The sequence below is a fragment of the Thermobia domestica genome, chromosome 18 (assembly GCF_964235325.1).
Source record: "Thermobia domestica chromosome 18, izTheDome1.hap1.1, whole genome shotgun sequence".
In the NCBI taxonomy this organism is placed as follows: Eukaryota; Metazoa; Arthropoda; class Insecta; order Zygentoma; family Lepismatidae; genus Thermobia; species Thermobia domestica.
Genome location: NC_137471.1, coordinates 27,847,672 through 27,870,578, shown reverse-complemented (window position 1 = coordinate 27,870,578; position 22,907 = coordinate 27,847,672). Strand labels below are relative to the sequence as shown.

The following is a 22,907-nucleotide window of genomic DNA, read 5'->3' as shown; positions in this document are numbered from 1 at the left end:
GGAATATCATGTTCAAAGTGTTGAAGAACTTGAAAGTGGATTACAGAGATAGAAGTATAATAAACCAACTGTATAAGAACCAAACAGCTGTTATAGAAAGAGATCAAAAGGAAGCAAGAATAAGTAAAGGAGTAAAGCAAGAATGTGGACTTTCACCTCTCCTGTTCAACGTCTATATAGAAAACGCTATGAATGAATTCTTTGATAAAAACGAGAAAGGCGTAAAAGTAAATGGCCAGGTCTTCAGCACAATAAGGTTTGCTGATGACATAGTATTGATAGCGGAGAACGAAAAGGACTTACGGGAAGCACTTACAAACTTAAACGACCAACTGGAAAAAATATGCAAAAAGAAGATAAATAAGAAAAAAACCAAAGTGATAAAGTGCACACGAGCAGGACAGGAAAGGGCAAACGTATGGCTAGAAGGAGAGAAAATCGAAGACGTTCCCCTATTTAGAAAGTCTAATATCCTTGGACGGAAGAAGTGAAAAAGACGTAAGTTCCAGAATAGCGCAGGCTAAACAAGTATTCAATAGGAAAAGAGGACTGCTAACATCAAGAGATATGTCGTTGGACGTTCGAAAACGATTTATTAAGACTCTGGTATAGAGCGTTGCGCTTTACGGATCAGAGATGTGGACATTGAAAAAAACTGAAATATCCAAGCTGGAAGCATTTGAAATGTGGTGTTGGCGCAGAATGCTGCGCGTATCCTGGACCGAAAGGAAAAGGAATGAAGATGTACTAAAGGGAGCTAACCAAGGAAGACAGATCACGAAGGTAATAGGAAAAAAAATGCTTGGCCATTTTATTCGGCACTCCGATTGGATCACCGTGCTGATAGAGGGAAAGACAGAAGGAAAACCAAGAAGAGGAAGACCAAGAGAAGGAAAACCAAGAACAGAATATCTAGATATAGTTACGAAGAATAAATCTTATCAAAGTATAAAGCTACTCTCCCAAGGGAGAGAAGAGGTTTAAAATTTCCATATTGGCCATCAACCTATGGCTGAGGTGAACAAGAAGAAGATAGTTAAATATGTTTTTTCTATAAATAGAATTAATTCACCCACTTTTCTTTGATACATCCCATTGAAAAGCCCCAAAGAAAATACACATCACGTTCCACTAAAATTGGGACTTTTAGTTAGTATTATTTTCTCCCTTAAGGATGCAGATTAATTCACTCCCTGTCTTTCGCTAATATGAAATCTGCCACGGGATTTAATTCTTAAGACCCGAAGAAAATACACACGAAAAATCATGAAAATATAACAATTAAAATAAGATAATTTGTTTCTGAAAAAGTTTATATTCTCCCGTTGCTTAACGCACTTGTATCTAAATGTATATAATTAGTAAGAAATTATGTATCTTGAACTTTAGTGTGTTTAAATTTTGTATCTTTCCACCGATTACTGTCGACTTCTAAAATTCCTCAAGGTTTCTTCGAGGTGCTGCTTCAGTAAAAAAAAAAAGCTGAAGTCCTATCTAGAAGTTTTCATAACCTGAATTGTCTTCTGTGCCTTCGGTATAATCTTAACTATTTTAGAAAAGATTTGATATATTCCTTAACAGTCCAAAACGAACAAAAAGAAGTGGTGTATTAAAGTTCAAACATTAAGGTCACTCCCAGAAGAAGTAAATATGAGAACTATTATTGGTTCTTTTTTGAAACATGGAGACTTATATCGAATTCAAGGTAGGAAAACTTAACGATAGGAGTTCAACTTCGCTTCTAAAGGAGCACCTCGAAGACGACTTCGAAATTAATCGGTGAGATGAGAAAAAATTTAAACGCACTAAAGGTAAAGATAACTTCTTACAATTATATACACTAATTTACCCCTTAATATTGACCGTTTTCAACAAGGGGTAAGTGATTAGAGATCTCGAAGAATCCATATATTCAAACTTAAATAATTCTTATAAAAATTCTTATTATATATATATATAAGGCTGTTATGAAATCCTTGCTATAAAACAATTGCTTACAACTTTTTTTTTAAATAATGGTATTGCAGTGAAATACATTTTAAATTGGCGATGATCTGTAAATTTTTGGTTGGTAACACTATCACAATGATGAGGTTGGCAACACTGGTAACAACAAAGGTCACGAAAATGGCGACGGTACAAGAGAAAACACAGTGTATGTGTTGGCACGCAGAACTGTAATCAGGAGTGTTGGTGCAGCGAAACTTCAGAGGAGTGTACAAATAGTACCTCCTGATGCCCGGAAAATGAAATGAAACCTTTAAGTTTTACGTCCCACGATTATGCCGGCTAGGCTAAGGAGATGGTGATGATGAGAAATGAATGAAATGGTGGAATGAGGAAACCCACGCACACGGTGTTCGTCCACCACAAAGTCCACTTGGCGCGAGCTGGGATCGAACCAGGGACCCATTCACCAGAGGCGAACGCTCTACTACTGAGCCACCGCGGCCGCTCCTGACGTCAGAAGAGTTGGCACAACAACTTTCTGGCTACTGGGAGTGTTTGTAATATGTAAAGAAGTGGTGGGTCGCCAGCCTGGAGAGAAGTCCAAGAAAATAGATTCTGTGGCGATCGCTGAAGTTGGGAATCCCTCAGTCAACGTCGCGCAAGATAATGCATAAACATTTGAAAGCCAAACCGTACAAGATTAAATTTGTACATGAACCGATCAAGACACGACAATGGAGTTTTGTGAACTGATCCCAAAACAACTGGATGATGACAAGGAACTTCTGCAGTTACTCATGTTCTCAAATAAGGCAACTTTTCATGTTTCAGGGAAAGCCAACAGGCACACCTGTATTGTTTGAGGAACTGAAAACCCTCATGAATATGTAATGCACGAAAGAGAGCCTGAAGGTGAATGGTGTTGTGTGCCGTATCAACGGACCACTTCATAGGCTCGTTTTTCTTCGACGAAAACACTGTAAAGGGGGACATACCTTCAAATATTTACAAATTTCTTAATGCCTGAATTGGTTAGGTTGGGAATCAAGGATCGCATCCACTACCAGCACGACGGAGCCCCCTCCCTCCACATTTTACACAAGTTGCCAGAGACTACTTTGACCGTAAGCTACCTGATAGGTGGACTGGGCGCAGAGGCCCTACCCCTTGGCCCCCGCAGATCCCACGATTTGACACCCTGTGATTTCTGGTTATGGGATCACGTTACGACAGGTATATGCGCAAAAACCAAAGAACTTGCAGCACCTGAAAACTAACATTGGTGAAGTGATCCATGACATTTCTAACGACGCCAGGCGGAATAGCATTCACAGATTTCGCCGGAGGTTGTAGGAATGTATGGATTCCAACGGAGCCCAGCTGAAGGTGTGGCGATGGTGGCGGCGGTGTATCACTATGGATGATGCTACAAAATGTAAGTTTTAATGAAGATCTTAACATTTATTTTACTGCAATATCATTATTTATTTTTTTAAAAAATGTTATTATAAGCATTTGCTTTATAGCAAGGACTTTATAACAGCCCTGTGTATATAACTATTCTATCAGGCCTTGTTTCCATTTTGTACTAATACACAATAACACACTGAGCAAGGCTATGTGAAAAATAAACACAATGATGAACAAGACTGCACTTATTTAATATAAAAACACATTTACACGTGACGTTTCGATCTTCTAGCCAAGATAGACGTACACTCTGATGAGAATCTTGGCTAGAAGATCGAAACGTCACGTGTAAATGTGTTTTTATATTAAAAAAGTGCAGTCTTGTTCAGCAGTGTGTTTATTTTTCTGATTTTATTCGCAAGACGTATGACTATGATTGTGTGTAAGGCTATGTGATAATATGTATAATAATAATAATAATAATAATAATAATAATAATAATAATAAAAACGTGATACTGTCATTTTACATATTACCACATAACCTTGCTCAGTGTGTTATTGCCCTGTGTATATATATCAATAAATGCTGTCCCCATTTACTATATATATATATATATATATATATATATATATATATATATATATATATATATATATATATATATATATATATATATATATATATATATATATATATAAAGTCATCTTACTTTTTAACCTATATTCGAAAGCAACTGAAGGACTAATAGTAACGGTAATCAAGGTCCCCGTTACTAGTAACTTACTTTTTGACCATATGTTCGAACAGAAATGAAGGAATAACAGTGACGGTAATAATAGAGCCACCCTCGTCTATAATTTTGGTAATTTCTTTATCCTTCAAACCAACTACATTTTGTCCATTGACTTCCAGAAGGTGATGATCTGTTAAGAGGCCATTTCTAGCAGCAGAAGAATCTTTCACGAGTCCTATGATTTTACCATCCTTAAACTGGAATCCAATATGGCCAGTGCTGTCTTTATGCATGGTTATGGTTCTTTCAAACGGCCTGAAAAGAAATAGAAAATTATATATTTGTTAATTAAATTGTAAACGAAATCAATATGACAAATATGTAATAATATACCAGTGCAACCTGCCTTCCAAGTTGTCCACCGACAGTTCTACTCAAAAATGCATACAAAAATTTGGCTCAAAGAATGTTTAAAGAGACAGAAAACAAAATTTTAATTTGAACTCATGTACCATAAATATAGTTCGCAAATTACTGCGTCATTTTTAATGTCAGAATAATTTTAAAAAAATAAGGATGTGCAACTTTACTAGTAGTTTTCGTAAACTCATAAGCACCTCCGAAATAAGCCTCTTTGCGAGTTAAAATACACAGTGAAAACACAGAAGCTAAAATATAACTAACAGTATTTAAAAATCCTTTCATCTGCATAACTGTCTACCTTCACTTAATGCAAGAGTGGAAACTTCGATAAAATTTAAACTAGTGGGAACGAAAATGGGAAAAATGTTGGAATCATGTGTGCATCGAAAGTGAACTTACTATTGGATCTTAAATATTAAATGAAAGGAGGAAGCAATCGAATTGTTCCAGAAGGAAAACCAGGAAGAGGAAGACCAAGGATAGAATATCGAGATGCAGTTACAACGAAAAACCCTTCAAAGAATAAAACAAGCTCTCCCTAAGGAGAGAAAACTTCTAAAATTTCCATGTTGTTCACCAACCTATGGTTGAGGTGAAAAAGAAGATCGAAGAACAATGTTTAGACACTAAATCCTCAATAGGTGCGAATTCAATAACACACAAAGAGTGCCGAGACTCGAACCCGATGAAATTACAACCATCAAAAGGTGTTCTCAATATATTGTACACTGGATTGTCCACGCACAGTAGCTAGGCCGTGATACAAGCCATGTGGTCTGAGTGGAGAGCACCGACTTCAGGAGTGGAAGAGAGTGTGGCTGTTCTGGAAAGCGGATTGGGTTGCGTTGTGATTAGCACATCGACACAGTATGTCGATGATCCCGGGTTCGAGTCCCGGTCTACCGGGTAGTCACTTTTTCTGAATCACTGATCTAACTGCCTTTTGTAGATGATGCACCAATATGATATTCCACTGCATAAGCGAAAGTAAAAGATAATGCGCACAAGTAAAGAACATGTGTCACACATTTCATAATTAGTGGAAAAGACAGACAAGTTTCTAACAAGGGAGGGTCACGCAGTGGCTCCGCTGAGATCTGAACGAGACAATTGTGTTTGCATTTGATATGTTATAACTAGATGAATCCCAAAGTTATACGTGCCACCGGGCGGAATATTGTGAGTTACAACATATTTTGTAATGTGAAAACTACAAAAATTTCCCGGCAGAATAGTTTGAACCGAGTCATTTGTTCGGAAACACATGGGTAAATGAAAAACTCGGCTAATACGTATCCCATCATTTTCAAGGACAAACTTTTTGGGGTAAAAAAACTTTGCCTCAGGGTCCCCTGCAGCATAACAGCTTTCAAACGATCTGCTACTTAACCCCCTTGCCATTTGAAAATTTTGAGTTGGATCCCGTCTGGGACCCTGGGGGCAAACTTTTTTTTATCCGAAAAAGTGTGTCCTTGAAAATAATGGGATACGTGTTGGCCAAATTTTCCATTTACCCAACCGTTTCCGAACAAATGACTCGGTTTAAATTATTCTGCCAGCTTTGTAGCTTTTACATTACAAAATATATTGTAACTCACGACATTCCGCCCGGTGGCACGTATAACTTTGGGATTTCGTCTAGTTATAACATATTAAATGCAAACACAATTGTCTCGTTAGGATCTCAGCAGAGCCACTGCGTGACCCTCCCTTGTAAGTTTGAAGTTAGTAATTAAAAATAAATAAATAAATAAATCAATAAAAGCAATTAACCACATCTGAAATAATCTTAGAATTTTTATCAAATGTTTATAAAATCTTATAGCGGTCTGCGAACGATGTAGTCTGGTCTCTACACGTGGCAGAAATTATCCTGTGCCCACTTGTTCCCGTGAAAGGTTGAATATACTGTTAACACACAAGAATAATGTGACCGCAAAATACAATGGATATAAATACCGAATAGCCTCCAAACAATAGAGACGATTATAGACCTGGTTCAAGGTTACTGTCTGTTCGGGGGTCTTCGCTATTAAAGCACCGAACTATTAAAGCATACCTTGAGTAGTTCAGAAATAGAATAGTTTTGATTCTATGACACATACAAGAGAATTATTTAAACAATCCGAAGAGTGGTGAGGGCAAAACTAAACCTCTTTTCATAGAATAGCTCATATACGTGCATGTACGCAATAAAGTGTTGAATGAAAACATCTACAGACAAGAAAACATAAATACCTCCTGAATATAGTGTATTTATTGGATACTTTCCACAAAAATGAAACAAACATGTAAACTCACACATAACTTCACATTTCACATGCGATATATGCACTGATAGAGGTATAAACAATTTTTATGCTCTTATCAGCATACGGCTTTCTCACACTTTATTACTGAAAACACACAACACTATAATGATCACTTTGGGGAAGGGGGAAGTGAAGATAAGACAAGTACGAGTAAAACCTCTATATGGTATGTTGCTTCAATAAAGATGAAAATGAAATCTTTAAGATTTACGTCCTACGGTTATGCCAGGTAGGCTAAAAGAGACGGTGATGATGAGAAATGAATGAAATACTGGAGTGAAGGAAGTGAGAGGAAACAGAAGAACCCCGAGTAAACCCACGAACACGGTGTTTGTCCACCACAAAGACCATTTGGCGCGAGCTGGGAAAGAACCAGGGATCTTACACACCATAGGTGAACGCTCTAGCACTGAGACATGCGGCCCTCTGACGAAGATGATATTCCACGTAAGAATAATAAGAAATCATGGTAATATCCCTATTAATGCTGCTGATTGCTCCATACAGATTGTGGCGTAATACCGGCAAGTAATTCGTGCTTTACACCTAACTTTAACTGATTACGTAGCACAAGAGCTGTAACGAATCCAATTCTTCAACGGATGCAAAGCTACGAATTAAGAAGTATGTTCAAATTGTTATGCTACTATATATACACTATATACAGTGCGTTCCACGAATAACACTAAGGCCCGTCTCCTGAAGAAACCAAGGCAGATAGAAACATGAAACCTTTTGTAACCTTCAATGGTCACAAAAGACAACATTATGCTGATATGGAGAACTGGAGAACCCCCCGTGAGGTGCGCTCAAGGGGGTTACGGGGGGTAACTACAAAATTTTAAATAGAAACCCCGACCGTGTGGTACCTTGTTTGAAAGGTAATTACGTGTAAAGATCAATTTTGGAAACTACATGTCGCTAGCGTGTCTCTATCCAACATGGCGGCCATCCGTAAGTACGTTCCACACATAACACTAAGGCCCCTTCTGAAGAAACCAAGGACCTTGTGCAACGTTATCACGGCCACACGATTTTCATACTCGCCCCATTCCGTTTTGAACACTTATAACTGACACCTTTACACTTCTTCAGCTCATCCAGCAACGACTACCGCTTCACGATACCGCTCTTGACGTCGCTCGCTTGTATGGGCGGAAGTACAGCCATCCTTAAAAGTCCAGACAGTATTTACGGTAACACTAGGTAGATAGGATAAAACTATCTGAATTACTGCATTATTTTTACTTCAAAATAAATAAATAAATAAATAAATAAATAAAATAAAATAAAATAAAAATAAAAATAAAAGTACACTCACCTGTCTCGTACAACAACAGAGATATTGTTGACAGAAGCCTTTCGGAACATATCGTGCACTTTGTCCATTGAAAATCCAGCCACAGTGACGCCGTTCACTTGTAAAATCTGATCCCCGAATCGAAGTCCTGCCATCGCTGCGGGAGAACCTTTCTGTACGAGGCACACGAAGATTCCGTTGTTGATGGGTTTCACCCGCAAGCCGACTTTACCAGATGCATCCTTGCATAGAATTAGCTGAAAGAAAAAATATATATATTAACCCGTTGTTTATAAAGAACGGGAAACTAATTCAAAACAAACGGAAAAATACTGGACAACACAATAAGTAAAAGAGATCTTTTCGATATATAGAAGTAGAATGACTTGTTCGCGATATGCTTACTTATAGTTACGAGATGGAATCAAATGAACAGGTACGAATGTATTGTAAAGAAACTTTTAACATCCAGTGGAATGTATTTCTGCCTACTGTTTCGAAGCACTTACACACTTCATCTACAGCGAAGGTCCGATGCAAAGCTTTTTGAATTCCTTGGAAAATTTAAATTTCAGTGCTTGTTTTTCAAGCAAACCTTTACAGCACATACCAGTAAGCGTTTTGTTGCTGCAGAAGCTGTACTAGCAAGAGGAATTATTTCATACATTTTCACTTATACGAAGTGTGATTACGGTGAATAATTTTATTAGAAACAAACCAGGGTGGATTGATTTAAATCACGACTTTAATCAAGATTTAAATCACTTGATTTTTTAAATAAAAATCGTTGATTTAAATCAAATTCCGAGATAAATTAATTTAAAGTGAAAATAAGTAAAATCCCGTTTGTGTTCTGTTATTTCGATTATGGAAGATAATAATCACAATACAATGAGACTCAAATGTATGTACAGCACAATACGAAAACGAGTGTCATGCACAAGATGACTACGGAAAATCCCGTTTTCAACGGGCAACGAGGCAATCCTCTTTTTTCTCTTCGCAACATAGGGTTTTCAGATCTTTACTATTCCAACGGGGAAATTACCATGGACATTTAGGACGAAAATTCTTGTGTGTTCACGTCTGTCTGTTTCAAGATAATAGAGGCGTATTTAGAGGGTCCGATCCTCTCTCTGAAACAAACAAACAAAATAGATTTTAAAACTTTAGGCGAAATTTATGCACTATATACATAGAAGTTCCTCAGGATCGTAGTACGGCAAATTTTGCATGCGTTAAAATATCGAATAATACTTTTGATACTTTCAAATATCTAGGATCAATATTAACAGACGAAAACGATATTCACGAAGAAATTAAATGTCGACTAAAAGCAGGGAATTCGTGTTATTATTCACTATAAAACCCCTTGTTGTCGCAAATTCTGTCGCGGCATTTGAAGCTTAAAATATATAAAATGATAATCATGCCTGTTGTTCTGTATGGTTGCGAAACAAGGTTGCTTACTAGGAGGGAAGAATATAGACAAAGTATTTGAGAACAAGATGCTGAGACATATATTTGGAGCCAAGAGGAACGGGAATGGGAAATGGTGGAAACTTCATAACGAGGGACTACATAATTTATACGGTTTACCAAACATTGTTAGGGTCATCAAGTCTAGGAGGGTCAGGTGGGCAGGTCATGTAGCCAGGATGGAAGAAAGTAAGAACGCTTTCAATGTCTTAACTGGAAGATCAATCGGAAAACGACCATTGGGAAGAACTAGGCGCAGATGGGAGGACAATATTAAGATGGATCTCGCAGAAATAGGAATACAAAGTAGAAACTGGATCCAGTTGGCTAAGGATAGAAGTCAATGGAGAGCTTCTGTGAACGCGGCATTGAACCTCCGGGTTCCATAGGCCATAGAGTTAGTTACTTAATTTTAAGCGAAATTTATGTACTTTACATGTATTTCCTGCCGCTAGCTAGTTCCTATTAAAGTATGCCCCTGTCAAATATAAGTAACTTTCGTGAAAAGAAAAGTGTCATGTTGATAAACGTTGCTGTACTTATACTAAAAACGTTACGTTTGGGATTCACGATTGGGGACCCAATATTTTCACTTAAATAGCATAATTGACATTTAATAATAATTCCTAATGTTATTTCTTCAGTTCGCGACTTGTATTATACGAGGAGAAAGATTTGATTTAAATCAAAAAAATCGATTTAAATAAAAAAAAAATCAACAAAAATGATTTTTTTCCACCTTGGAACAAAGTAATAAGCTTACATGGAATTTGATTTAATCTCTTTCAAAGTACTGTTCTTGGCTAACAATGCACTTATCCCAACGTTGAATCTATGACTGGAAGCATTTCTGGAAGGGCATTCAGCTGCTCTATCGTGACCCTTTCAATGTCAGGAATGGTGTCCAAACGTTTTCCTGTCAGCACGGTTTTAATTTAAGGGAAGAGCCACAAGTCGCATGATGCTATATCTGGAGAGCACAGCGAATGTGGATAGACAAGAAGATTTTTTCGGTCAAAAAAGTTGCGGATCAAACGCAAGGTGTGCTACGGCGCGTTTTCGTGATGAAGAAGGAAGCCATTTGTCCATTTAATCGGTAGTTAAATGCTTTTCACGAACCCATATGAGATGTTTAGTTTTTCGGAAACCTCTCGAATGGTCATTCGCCTGTTTGCACAAATCAATTTGTGCCACGTTTTGTACGTTTTCATTTGTTTTTGACGTTGACGGACGTCTCGATTGTTGCTCGTTTTCAACCGACTCCTTGCCGCTTTTGGATCGCTCATACCACTTGTAAACAGTCTTCAACGCCACCGCTTCATTGCCTTACATTGATTTTGACATTTCGTAAGCTTCTTTGGCACTTTTTTTTTGCAGCTTAGAACAAAATTTAATGTTGATGCGAGGCAGACACTCTTAACATGTCCTCACTCTTTTGCCTTTGGAAGCCAACTAACATGTCACAACTTGTTCAAACTCGACACTGATTGTACCAAAGGTTTAGACTACTGGGTTTACTAGTTGAAATAGATACAACATTGATAGATGGCACTGTGCAGCTACATTCACCGTCCTTTTTGATCACATCTTGTAAACGCTATACAGATAGAGAATTCACACATGTATTTCCTATCTATGAGGATCCTTGTTGCTCGGCGATCGCTCAGCTCTCATCTGTACCTCATTCTATTTGTCGAGTGCGACTTTCTGTGTAATATTTTGGCCTGACAGCATTATCTTTCAGCGTTAATTACATATTCGGCATTACATCAATATGTTTCACTCTTTTTCAACCCCTTTACGTGAAAACTGTGCCGCTTTCGACACATATTCTTGAAACACATTTTGCTTAATTTCACGAATATTATCATCACTTCCTCCAGTTTGCAAGTGTATTATCTAACCATCTTGTATACAAGAGAAACATGTTTTAATCAAGTTTATTTACAGGTGCGGCGGAGTTGTTGCATATATGAACAAAAGGCACTGCTTTTTTGAGGCGAATGTAGAAGAATTTTTGGGGCAGCGTCGCGGACCATTGAGAGACCATATTTAAGACTAGGCTGATTTAGGATTTGGCTACTAAATGTCACAGAGCCATATAACGGAGCAACAGTAACTCGGTGGTAGATGGGTAAATCGTATGTGTAATCGTAGTTCTTACTTTCTACCTCAAGCAAGCTTTCTAACTTGTAATTTTTCATAAACCAAAGAGAAATTAACTGGCCATTCCACTCCTATTCCATTAATTTAGAAAATGAAATGAATTAAATCTAAGTTTTACGTCCCACGCTTATGCTGGCTAGACTAAAGGAGACGGAGATGATGAGAAATGAAAGAAATGGTGGAATAAAGAAAATGAGAGGAAACGGAAGAACCCCGAGAAAATCAACACACACGTTGTTTGTCCACGACACAGCTCAGTTGGCGTAAGCTAGGTTACAACCAGGGACCCCATGCACCAGAGGTGAACGTTCTGCCACTGAGCCACAGCGGCCCCTCTATTAATTTAGAGTTATCTCGATTAGCTCAGTTATGTAAATGGGTAAAAATGGGCATTTCGGGGACAACACTCACATATTTAAATAACAGAATACTAGAAGCTATCACACAACACATTGTAAAATCTCACCTCGCGTATACCGTGTGTAACTTGAGCACGCTGCAATCCCATTGAGTCTCCTGAAAGTGGTGCAATCATATTGCCAATTGGTCCAGAATTTGGAATCGGTAGTGCAACTTCATTCTGCATAGAAGGAAAGAAAATTATTCATTCAGATAAACAATATCCATTTCAAACAGATAAATTTCATATTCTCCTATTTAAAAAGGGAGAGTACTTCCTACTTTAAACATGCAGTGAAATAAAATTCTTGTATACAATTTCAGAGCTTTAGTCACTCCTTTCTCAGTCTGGGTACTGGAACTTTCGTTGCTGACCAATCATGATCTTTAACCGATTTAAGACCCCGGGTCGAAAACGACCCACTTATGCATTTTGTTATTGCTAAAGCAGCTTTTATATTTGCCCCCAGGTCATTTTCGACCCAGCATCATAATTCGCCAATCGGAGATCAGCAAAAAGAAATGACACCTAAATTCACCAAGAATAGGTCAAAAATTATATATTTTCCAAAATAAATCAAAATACAAAACAAAGAACACAAAGGGTACATATGGGCTAATCACGTTGTTTCTCACAAGCACTGGCAAGGAAGATAATGGACGATACAGGATATATATATAGTAGGACGTCAATAATCCGAACTAATTGAGACCACAGGTAGTTCGGATTTTCGAAAATGACCAAGAAAACTCCATTTAGGCTTAAATATACTGTACGGCATGCTGTTTTACCGATACAGTGGTTATACAGTACATACAGTAATTAGAATACCGTACGTACGGCTAATTATATTTAATGTTCCCGAAGAACCTGCTCGTACACTAAACTACACTGTTCTTGCAACTCACACTTAAAACTTAACGTGTATAGGCCTACGGGAAAATAAAAATATGCATGACAAACAATTACATATGCATGAGCTTTTGTATAAACACTGGCTTCCCACAAGTTTGTTTATCGCTAGCGCTAAGACAAAATGTAAAAAGCTTCTAGGGACCGCGTTCGATTTTTGACGTTCAGATTATCGACGTCCTACTGTATATAATTTAATGAAAAGTACTAATCTCTGTATCCTGTTGAAAATTTCAGTTTAGATCATTGCGATACTCACTGAAAGTATTTTATATGTATTATGAAATAATAAATCTACACACACAATCAAGTTCTTTACATATTTTGTTCCAAGAAGTTAAGGTGGTGAATGGTTACAGTGGTTTTTGATGAGTAAAATCGATGCACCGAAGTTGAGACAAGCGATCATGTTTTTACATGCACACATCAAGTGCTTGTAAACATAATATAGTTTCTGTGAGCGAAGCTCGATAGCTGATAGATTTTATCTAACCATGTCGGTCCTCTGGCGTCTCCCACAGGGGACATAAAATATGAGGACATTATTATTGGTTTACAACTTTAAAATTAGACTGGCAACATTGAAAGCTGTTTACAGGGGATGATCATAGATGGATCATCCCTTGTAAACAGTTTTCAGCGTTGCCAGTCGGATTTTAAAGTTGTAAACCAATAATAATGTCCTCATATTTTATGTCCCCTGTGGGGGACGCCGGGACCGACATGGCTAAACCGTACTGATATTCTTCAATAATTTTATCTGTGTATGGAAAAAATATTTTAAACCTAAACACCTTTTATTCGTTCATAATAGCCGTAAAAACGTCGTCTCCCCTTTACTTAAATAAATAAATAAATAATAATCGGTTCCTAGTAATACGTAAACTTGCAAGGAAAATAAACTCTTAATACTTACAGGTGATGGAATAGCCACTGCATATTCTGGAACGTTTGCTGCGAGAAGTTCCGGAGACAAATCTAACCCCATATAATCATTTAGTGCTGGATATAGTTGTTGAACTTTCTCCGGCGAAAACTCACTTGGACTCAAAGGATAAGGCGGCGGGGCCGTGGCTTCCGGCACCTGTCCCTGTATTTGCGCCATGGCTTGGTACTGGGACTGTATTATCCTGTTCTGCGCCTGGAAACGTAAATAATAAACAGTCAATATACATATTATGAACTTATTGGTAACATAAAATGGTTCACAACATTTAATTTTAGTACAGGACAACATTCTGATTATGTTCATATTTTATTTACGTGCTAGTTTTAAATTATTATTTATTCATTGTTATTGGAAATTCTAAAGAAGGTTGGATTGGAATGGAAAAATCAAAGAGTCATCAGAAAATTATATATGAACCAACAAGTAAGTGCTAGAATAGGGGAGAAAATGACACAAGGAAGAATGAAGAGAGTCAGCTGTGTCGAGCGGAAAACGAATGAGAGGGTGTTAGAAATGGTGGAGGAGAAAAGATCGATTTTAGATATTATTAAGAAGAGGAAGAGAACCTGGCTGAGAAGAAGAAACGGTATCATAAGGGACGTTTTAAATAGAGGGTATGGTCGCGGCAAAAAGGAGAGGGCGAAGGAAACTACAATTATTGGACGATACCAAAACTAGAAAAATTATACGTGAAGACGAAGAGGTTAGTGGAAGACCGTGGAGCATGGAAGCTTCTCAGTTGCAGCAAGTAACCTGTCAATAATGGCAGAATACCTATTATGATCATTTATTCACTTGTATATGACCGTACTCAAATGAGGCCTACATTAAACAGTTACTAGGAAGCTTATGAAATGAAATGAAATCTTCGAGTTTTGCGTCCCACGGTTATGCCGGCAAGGCTAAAGGAGACTATAATAATGAGAAATGAATGAAAATGGTGGAATGAAGAAAGTGAGAGAAAACGGGAGGACCCAAAGGAAACCCATGCACACGGTGTTTGTCCGCTACAAAGTTCACTTGGTGCGAGCTGGGATCGAACCAGGGACCCCATGCACCAGAGGTGAACGCTCTACCACTGAGCCACCGCAGCCCCTCTAGGAAGGTTATGTTATGGTTCTTTTCCATGCTAGATTTTCTTACATACGTATTCAGAGAGAAAATGGATTCACACCCGAGGTGATTATGGCCCGTTACACAAACCAGGAGCGCGGGGCGAAATAGTTGCCCACGAAAAGCACCAAGAAAAGGGCGCAAGAAAAGTGACCGCCGTAGTGCTGCAGGATTCATAGACTGGCACGCCAGTCAATCCAATAAACAAATGTGCCATGGGCCAGCGATTCAATCTAGCACCTTGAACTGTAAACACAGCCATACGTAAGGCCCGCATACACCACCTGCATCCGCGCAAAATTGCAGAAAGAAAAACTTAACTACTGGAAACTGTATGAAGAGCACTTGGTGAGATCCAAATGGTAGATTGCCGTCACAATGAATGAAGAATACATCCTTCTCACTGCTGAGGCCTATTTTTCAAAACTACTAGTCTTGTACTACTAATGTAAATAAATTCAAAATCAAATTTGTACAATTATATGACAAATTACAGGTATCAACGTGACTTATTATTATTCTAGAATTTCTACTTCATATTTAACGACTTCTTGCTTTCAGAAATAGGCCCCTGGTGGTTTACATACAGCACTGACATACCGTGACAGCGAACTCCGTCATAGTCGATCTCATGGTCTCCTGTCACTCCGCTTTTATGATGGAATCATTATATTGGTGAGGAGACAACGTTTCCTCGCCATGGCCCTACAATTCTCAGAGTAAGGTGACCGTACACGAAAGAACATCTCACCCTCCAGGAAAGGAGAGGATTGTTCCATCTCCCAAATCAGCGATATCACGTGCCATTGGTACTGACGTAGTGCCTCAGCACGTATTCTGAACGTAACTGAAATAGACTGCTGGAATTGCAAACCCCCTCTGGAATTCCAGAGATATCTCAGAAATGGATTAGTCTCTGTTGGGTTATGATTATATCATAGAATTCGGTATCGCGAGGTGTCTTGGCACCGGAAGAGGGATGTAAGCTTTGCCTTCAAGTTCCACCGTTTGACATGGAGACGGCAGACTCCAGCTAAGGAAATTCCCTTTACCAGTAGGTGTAACTAGGAGATAAACCCATCACTACAGCGTAATAGGCATATCACATTACTTGTGATCTGGGCGTTAGCGACCATCCTAGGGATATTCTCGAGCAATGGTAGTGAGCTTAAGGTGGGTTGACGCCACCACTGTGATTGGGCGGGAGGTTGTTTTGTAACCACTTACTCTAGTGTGACTTCTGCTGAGTGCTCGATGATCACCATGAAGAAAGTTAAGGTTTAGTGGATGCTGCCATGTGCTAAAATATGTCAGATGGAATTCAAGCAGCTACGGGTAATGGCAGAAATAGGTTTCCGCACAATATTGAAGTATTGAGAGTTTCCAGAAACCGAAATCAATAAGCGACGGGCAACGGCAGTAATCTCATGGGAGTGGGTTGGTAGGAGAAACCTTCCCCGCATTATCAGGATCTATTCTATTGGGAGTCTGCTTAGAAAGTTAGGTTTCTACGTGAGAAACCCAAGGAAACATGGTAATATTTATTTATTCCATGGATGACAGTGGGGCTACCAGGTACCCACCGTACTAACCCAGGAGAGGCGCCATGTTTTTCGATCGTCTCAAACATCTAAATCATAACAACAATGCTACGAGACGCTGGAACTTTGTTCTCCACTGTCAGTAAAGATTCACGCGTGGAGCACGGCTGTTACGGGATTTAGTTAAAGCAAAGAAGTTGCTGATAAGCAAGACTGATAAAAACGTGAAAGTGAATATAAGATACTTCCCGAAACCCATCACCTATCTTTCCGATCGACATCCCACAACTGTACGGTGCGGACGTCAACCAGGTGACAATCCATATGGACAAGGTTTTACGTAACAACAGCAAAGCATCTCTATGTTACGAGGAAATAGAACGGGAATTAGGAATTCGTGTCATTCTGTTTCAAGACATTCCTGTAATAAGCCCTAATGCTAATCTAACGGAATTTTGAGGCTTTGGTTTCGTTGAAAAAGACATCTACATATATCGTTGTCCATAACCTCGCTGGTTTCTGGAAAGTTTGCAAGGAGGAATACGACCGAATTCACTTGCTCGTGCTTCGACGAGTTTGCTCCAATGGAAACATCAATGTCAGGCAATAGCTCAAACTGCTTGGAGGCTAACAAAACATCAGCGGTAGTGGCGGTAATGTATCTCATATGGCGAGTTCGTTTCAAAACTAGTCCGATATAAACTGACTAACCTTCTATAAAAAGATAGGATACGTTTGTAGTTTTGATAGTAAGATCTCCTTCTCTTTCTGAACTTATGGATAAAGAAAAGTCCTTGGTATGAATTATTAACGAAAATTTTACTCACGTATTTACCCATCGGTAACAATGACAACCCTGACCGTAGACGTTTCAGTAACTGATTTTGTCCCCTTACTCACTAAAAAATTCTTTAAGAAATCAACGTTGCTTCAAGAATTACATTATTGGTGAATTTTATACATCATAGGAACTTTAAAACTAAGGTGTCCTTGTTCAACTACATATGTGTATCTTTAGTATGGAAATAAAATCTAGACGGGTTGCTACGGCACTGTGCTAGTACATTTGTGTTACTTTATTTATACTGAAGCTGTCCGAAAAAGCAACCGACACATTATATATCTACGGGAGTACTTTGGTATAGACATATAATATATAGGTTGCTTTTTCCAGGAGCTTCAGTACACACACAGTTAAAGATACAGTAATGTAGTAAAACAATGTTATAGTAACCCATAGATCAATTACATGTAGTTGATCCAATCTAATTACTAACCGTTTTGCAGCTCAATTTACGTAAATATTTTGACAATTATCGTCAGACATTACCTTGTTCATCTGATCGACTTTCATATCTTCTAAGGATGGATACAGCGACATCTTCGTTTATCTGAAAGACAGAATAAAAACCATTAAAAACTACATTTACAGCACTACCAGAAATAGCCAAACTTTTTGGATTGAAAGCTACTTGGCATTTCAGAAATCTTTGGCAGCCTACTTATCTATTCATTAGTCTGCCAGAGAGAGAATCATAACACAATAATAATAGTAATCGATACAAACAGTATGACACAGATCACCGGGAGCTATTTGCCGGTCGATGCGTTGGTCACCCCTGGGTAGTAGTTTCGAAGACGATCATTACATTTCGCAGGTTACATATATTGCAAAGGTTGGTTATTGAGCGTATGGAACACTTTATAATCCACTTAGAATGAGGATTCTTTTTATGTACTTTTAGCCAATATTTCCCACAGGTAATTTTCGTCGGAGCTAAGGCGTAAGATAATCCTCTACGCTGGTCTTCACATAGTTGTGTTGTAAAGGGACCGCGGCAGCTCACTGGTAGAGCATTTACCTCTGTTGTGTGAGGTTCTTGGTTCGATTTCAGCCCGCGCCAAGTGAGTTTTATGCTGCACAAACACCATGTGGAATATTTTAAAAATTCCGCTTTTATTAGTCAGTCGATACTCAAGTAATATGAATAAACTACTCTCTGCAGGTCACTTTTGCTGAGTGTTGACGTATTATTTCATTCTGATACTTCAACAAAAAGAAAGTGCCCAAGTATTTATATTCTGTAAATTTTCAAAGTGTGTCCCAGTTTTCTACTGAAATTGATTACATAACACACAGCCGATACCGATAAAAATACATTGCAAGGTTCCACATGTTCTCCCAATACTATGTGCTGCCGCTAAACAACTTTAGACGACATCGTCAACCGTCTACAATCGCCAAATAACAAAGATCACCGAAGTCAACCGACATTTCAGGATAAAAAGAGGCCAACACACTACAAAAGACATCAATCTCCATTGATTAATCATCGCTGTCTGGTCTCTGGGTTTTATCCCCCTCTCCAGGATGCCTGGTCTGTGAAGTACCTACTTATACCTTAGCCGCAAAAGCCTTGGTTCCTGTTGCTCCATGACGCTTGGTCATTGGCTCCTACAAATTCACCAAAATACCTAGAGAATTTATATTTTATCTGCAATATTTATTATTACTGTATATAAGAAGAAATTTTTATAATAAAATGTGATTGAGAAAAGTTCAAATTCCCGTGTATCACTTTCTAGCTCTACCCTATAAAAATAAATAATAATAAATGTTTTTAAAAAAACTTTGTTTTACGTCCCACACTTATGCCTGCTAGACTAAAAGAGACGGTGATGATGAGAAATGAATGAAATGAAGAAAGTAGTAGAACCCCGAGGAAACTCCCACACACTGTGTTTGTCCACCACAAAGTTCACTTGGCGCGAGCTGGGACCGAACCAAGGACCCCAAGTACCAGAGGTGAACGCTCTACCACTGAGTCACCGCGAACCTACTCTAAAAAAGATAGAAGTTTACAATATCAAATAAGCAAATCGTAGTGTCTCAGTAAACGAACTTCAAGTAAGTGAGCTTCAGATGTTTTGTTTTGATATAGCATCTGGTGGAAGAATGATTGATTGAATTTTCGCAAATGAGACCTGGTACTAAGTGTTTGTTTTAGTTAAGAAAATAATTTAAAATTAAAGAGTGAGTGAGTAAGAGATTGAAATGAGTGCATTATAATGTTGGTTTTTTTTTTTTTTCACCCGTCAATGTCTAAAATTCAGTAATAAGTCTGCCAGGAAAGAATATATACAGGATGTCTCAAAGGTCCTCTGACATAGGGTAACTCTGTTATTATCAGAGTTACAACAACATGTAAGAGGGCGAAACCGTCTCCAAATATGATGTTCTCCACCTAAACTGAAGGAATTTTTTAAATAGGACGAGCTGTTTGGGCTGTACATTCTTTATGCGCCCAATGTTAAATGAAAACGCAACGTTGCCATTTACCTAGACCCACAACATAAGCGAATAAAGTTACTGTGTTTTACGCTATAGTGTCGATGGCCAGCTCCCATTTCAAACAGTAAACAGGGTTGGCAAAAACCATGGTTTTTATTGAAAAAACCAAAAAACAGGTTTTTTTTGGTTTAAACCCATTTTTTTTTGGGTTTAAACCAGGTTTTTTTGGGTTTAAATAATTTACTCTATGTATTTATATTAAATATGGACAGAAATTAGTTTGTTTCCCCTTGGTGTTATTATGCAACAACAAGGTTATGCTGGAAGGGGTCACATAAGCTTAAAGCGGAATCCAAACCGCTTCTCGGCTTACATCCAAGAGAAATTGTCCATTTCGACACGAAACCGGGACTAATTGGTCACAAATGCGATTGCCGACTCACTCAAGAAGAACTTCTGATAAAAATACGTTCCTCTGATCTTTACATAGGCCTACTTGTTAATATAATTATCAAGAGTTATTTCAGAAGGACAAAAAGACAAAGTTTGACAAGTAAAAACATTATACAGAATTATATATAATTCGGGAAACTCCTGCCTTAGCCATTGGGAAAATCCTGTTATTACTTTAAATGTATTTGTATGTAAAATTTTAAGGTCAACGTCCCATAATCACTACGCTAAAACTGAGGTATTAAATTACAAATTTGATATGTAGATATCATTCAATAAAATTAAAACCAAGTCAAATCCAAGCTGATGTTGGAAGCTACGTAGGCAGTTGATAAATTTGGCAATTTGTATCAATATATTTAAGCAACCTTGGCTTCTTTATAAAACAACAGGCAATTCCCTCAAGTAGAAATATATAATTTGGTTTCATTTCGTACGTTTAGGCTTAACATCCTTATGAAATAGCAAGGTTATCACGGAGAAGACTTTCGCTTAGAGAGACACCTCGAATCGCTACTTGGTTTACCCTTGAAAGATGGGTTGTGGTTCGACCGAGAATTAAACACGGGACCCCTTGATTAAAAGGTGAAAAGTAGATAAATGTAATGCGGATGGTTTGATATGTGGAAACGTCACCATGAAGTTCACACGGTTTTTAAGCATTTTTCGGTTTTTTTTTTGTTTGTTTGTTTGTTTAAACGTGTTGGTATTTTTGAAAAAAAAAACAGCTGGTTTAAACCAGCCAACCCTGACAGTAACTTTCTTAAAATTATTATTTTTGGAACGTGTAATAACTTGTAATACTCCATATTTTCCAATTTTTCACCTTCTTATACTCCAAACTAAGAGGCTAACCCAGTACTTACAAAAAAGTGCCCTTCCTGCTGAAAATGTACTTTCTTCTGTTTCAGTTATGTTCAGAGTACTGCTACATTTTAGGAATTACATTTCTGAACTTTCGCATCTATGGCTATTTTAGTCCTCATACTCTCCCCACCGGGAATTAAACCAGGCGTCGCTCGCACCAAAGGGAGAGCGTTAGCGACTACGCCACACGCGGCAACACCTGCTGCAATAGATGATCTTATTTTTTACTCGGCTACTTGTTGTTTTATGTAAAATTTGTGGTAACATACATGGTAAACACATTATTCGTAAGATACGACAGAAAAACAGCAGATTAAGAATGTAATCGCTGGAGCCGGGATTTTCTTTTCTTTTTTCTTTTTTTTTTTTTTAAGTGCGTATGCAAATGAATATTTTTAAAGTTACAAATTTCAATATTTTTAACTACTGAATTGGTATTGTTTTTCATTTTCGTATTAATAGTTATTTTGCATACTGTGGAGAAATGCTCCGTCGGCGAAAAAGTAATATCTAATACAGTAATCTTTCATGTGCACTCACTTATTTTGACGGTCGTAAAACAGTTGTAATGATTTTACACTAGCAACTGTACACTTGTAAACCCAAAGTAGAATGTTGCTTAGTATTCACTTCTTCGGCCTGCAGAAATTTATTCCTTATAAACATATGTTTCCATGTGGAGTATTGAATTTTACCTGTAAATTTTGCAAAATGTAGTGTGCTTAAACTTGACCAGCACCCAAGTTTTATTATTTCCACTTTTTCTGCTACGAATTTGTCAAGTATTTACATGTATTTAGTTCCAAAATCAGAACGTCCTTTCCAAGAAAAGAAGCATGTTGTATACGGCACAGCCATATACTTAAAATAGTACAAGGGTATATTCTAGTTAAACCAATACAGTGCTTGATCAATTCATTTACGAGTAACTGATTTTCTCTAATAGGTTGTTCCATTATGAATGAGTCAAAGAAGTTCGTAATTTCCGATGATACGTTAAGTCCAAGGTTCCAAAGATGGAAGTTTTAATTTCAAAGACTATGGCTGCTAGGAAAAGGCATGGACCGGTATATAATTCATATACCGGTAATACGTTTCCTCACCTTTGACGTATTTATAGTTTCTTGTTTCTGAAATTTAGGTAATCGTTGCAGTTCTATCTTTCGTTATTTATATGGGCCGCAGTGGCTGTAGTAGAGTCTTCACATCAGATGCATGCGATCTCTGGCTCGATCTCAGCTCTCTATCACCAAGTGAACTTTGTGGTAAATAAATATGGTGTACGTAGATTTTCTCACTTCATTTCACCAACATCACTCATCTCATCATCATCTACCTTAGCCTCGATGCATAATAGTGAGCCGTCAAACTCCAATATATCTAGAACTTTCATTATTTATAGATCAGAGCAACACACAACAGGATCACTTTACAAAGTCCTGTTGGTATCCTTATGTGAGCACGAGCAATGATACTACATATTTTCAACTATGATACCACCCACTATGATACTTGCCTTCCTTTCTTCTCTCTCGTGGTACGGATGGAATACCTTCGTGCAAGCAAAAATCGCCAACAGTGAAAGGCATAAGAAGGCTATTTCA

The 22,907-nt window shown here is 37.9% G+C and overlaps 1 protein-coding gene across 1 annotated transcript in view; it reads right to left on the bottom strand.

Moving 5' to 3' along the window:
* The window catches only part of LOC145675502 (syntenin-1-like), a 36,024-nt gene that overhangs the window by 4,195 nt on the left and 8,922 nt on the right, over window positions 1–22,907 (bottom strand). Inside the window, exons 2-6 of the mRNA XM_081745952.1 lie at window positions 18,022–18,082; window positions 14,005–14,229; window positions 12,243–12,356; window positions 8,153–8,388; window positions 4,148–4,411 (exon numbers count right to left, since the gene is read on the bottom strand). Coding sequence (XP_081602078.1) covers window positions 4,148–4,411; window positions 8,153–8,388; window positions 12,243–12,356; window positions 14,005–14,229; window positions 18,022–18,072 — 890 coding nt within the window. The 5' untranslated portion in view covers window positions 18,073–18,082. The remainder of the gene's footprint in view (window positions 1–4,147; window positions 4,412–8,152; window positions 8,389–12,242; window positions 12,357–14,004; window positions 14,230–18,021; window positions 18,083–22,907) is intronic.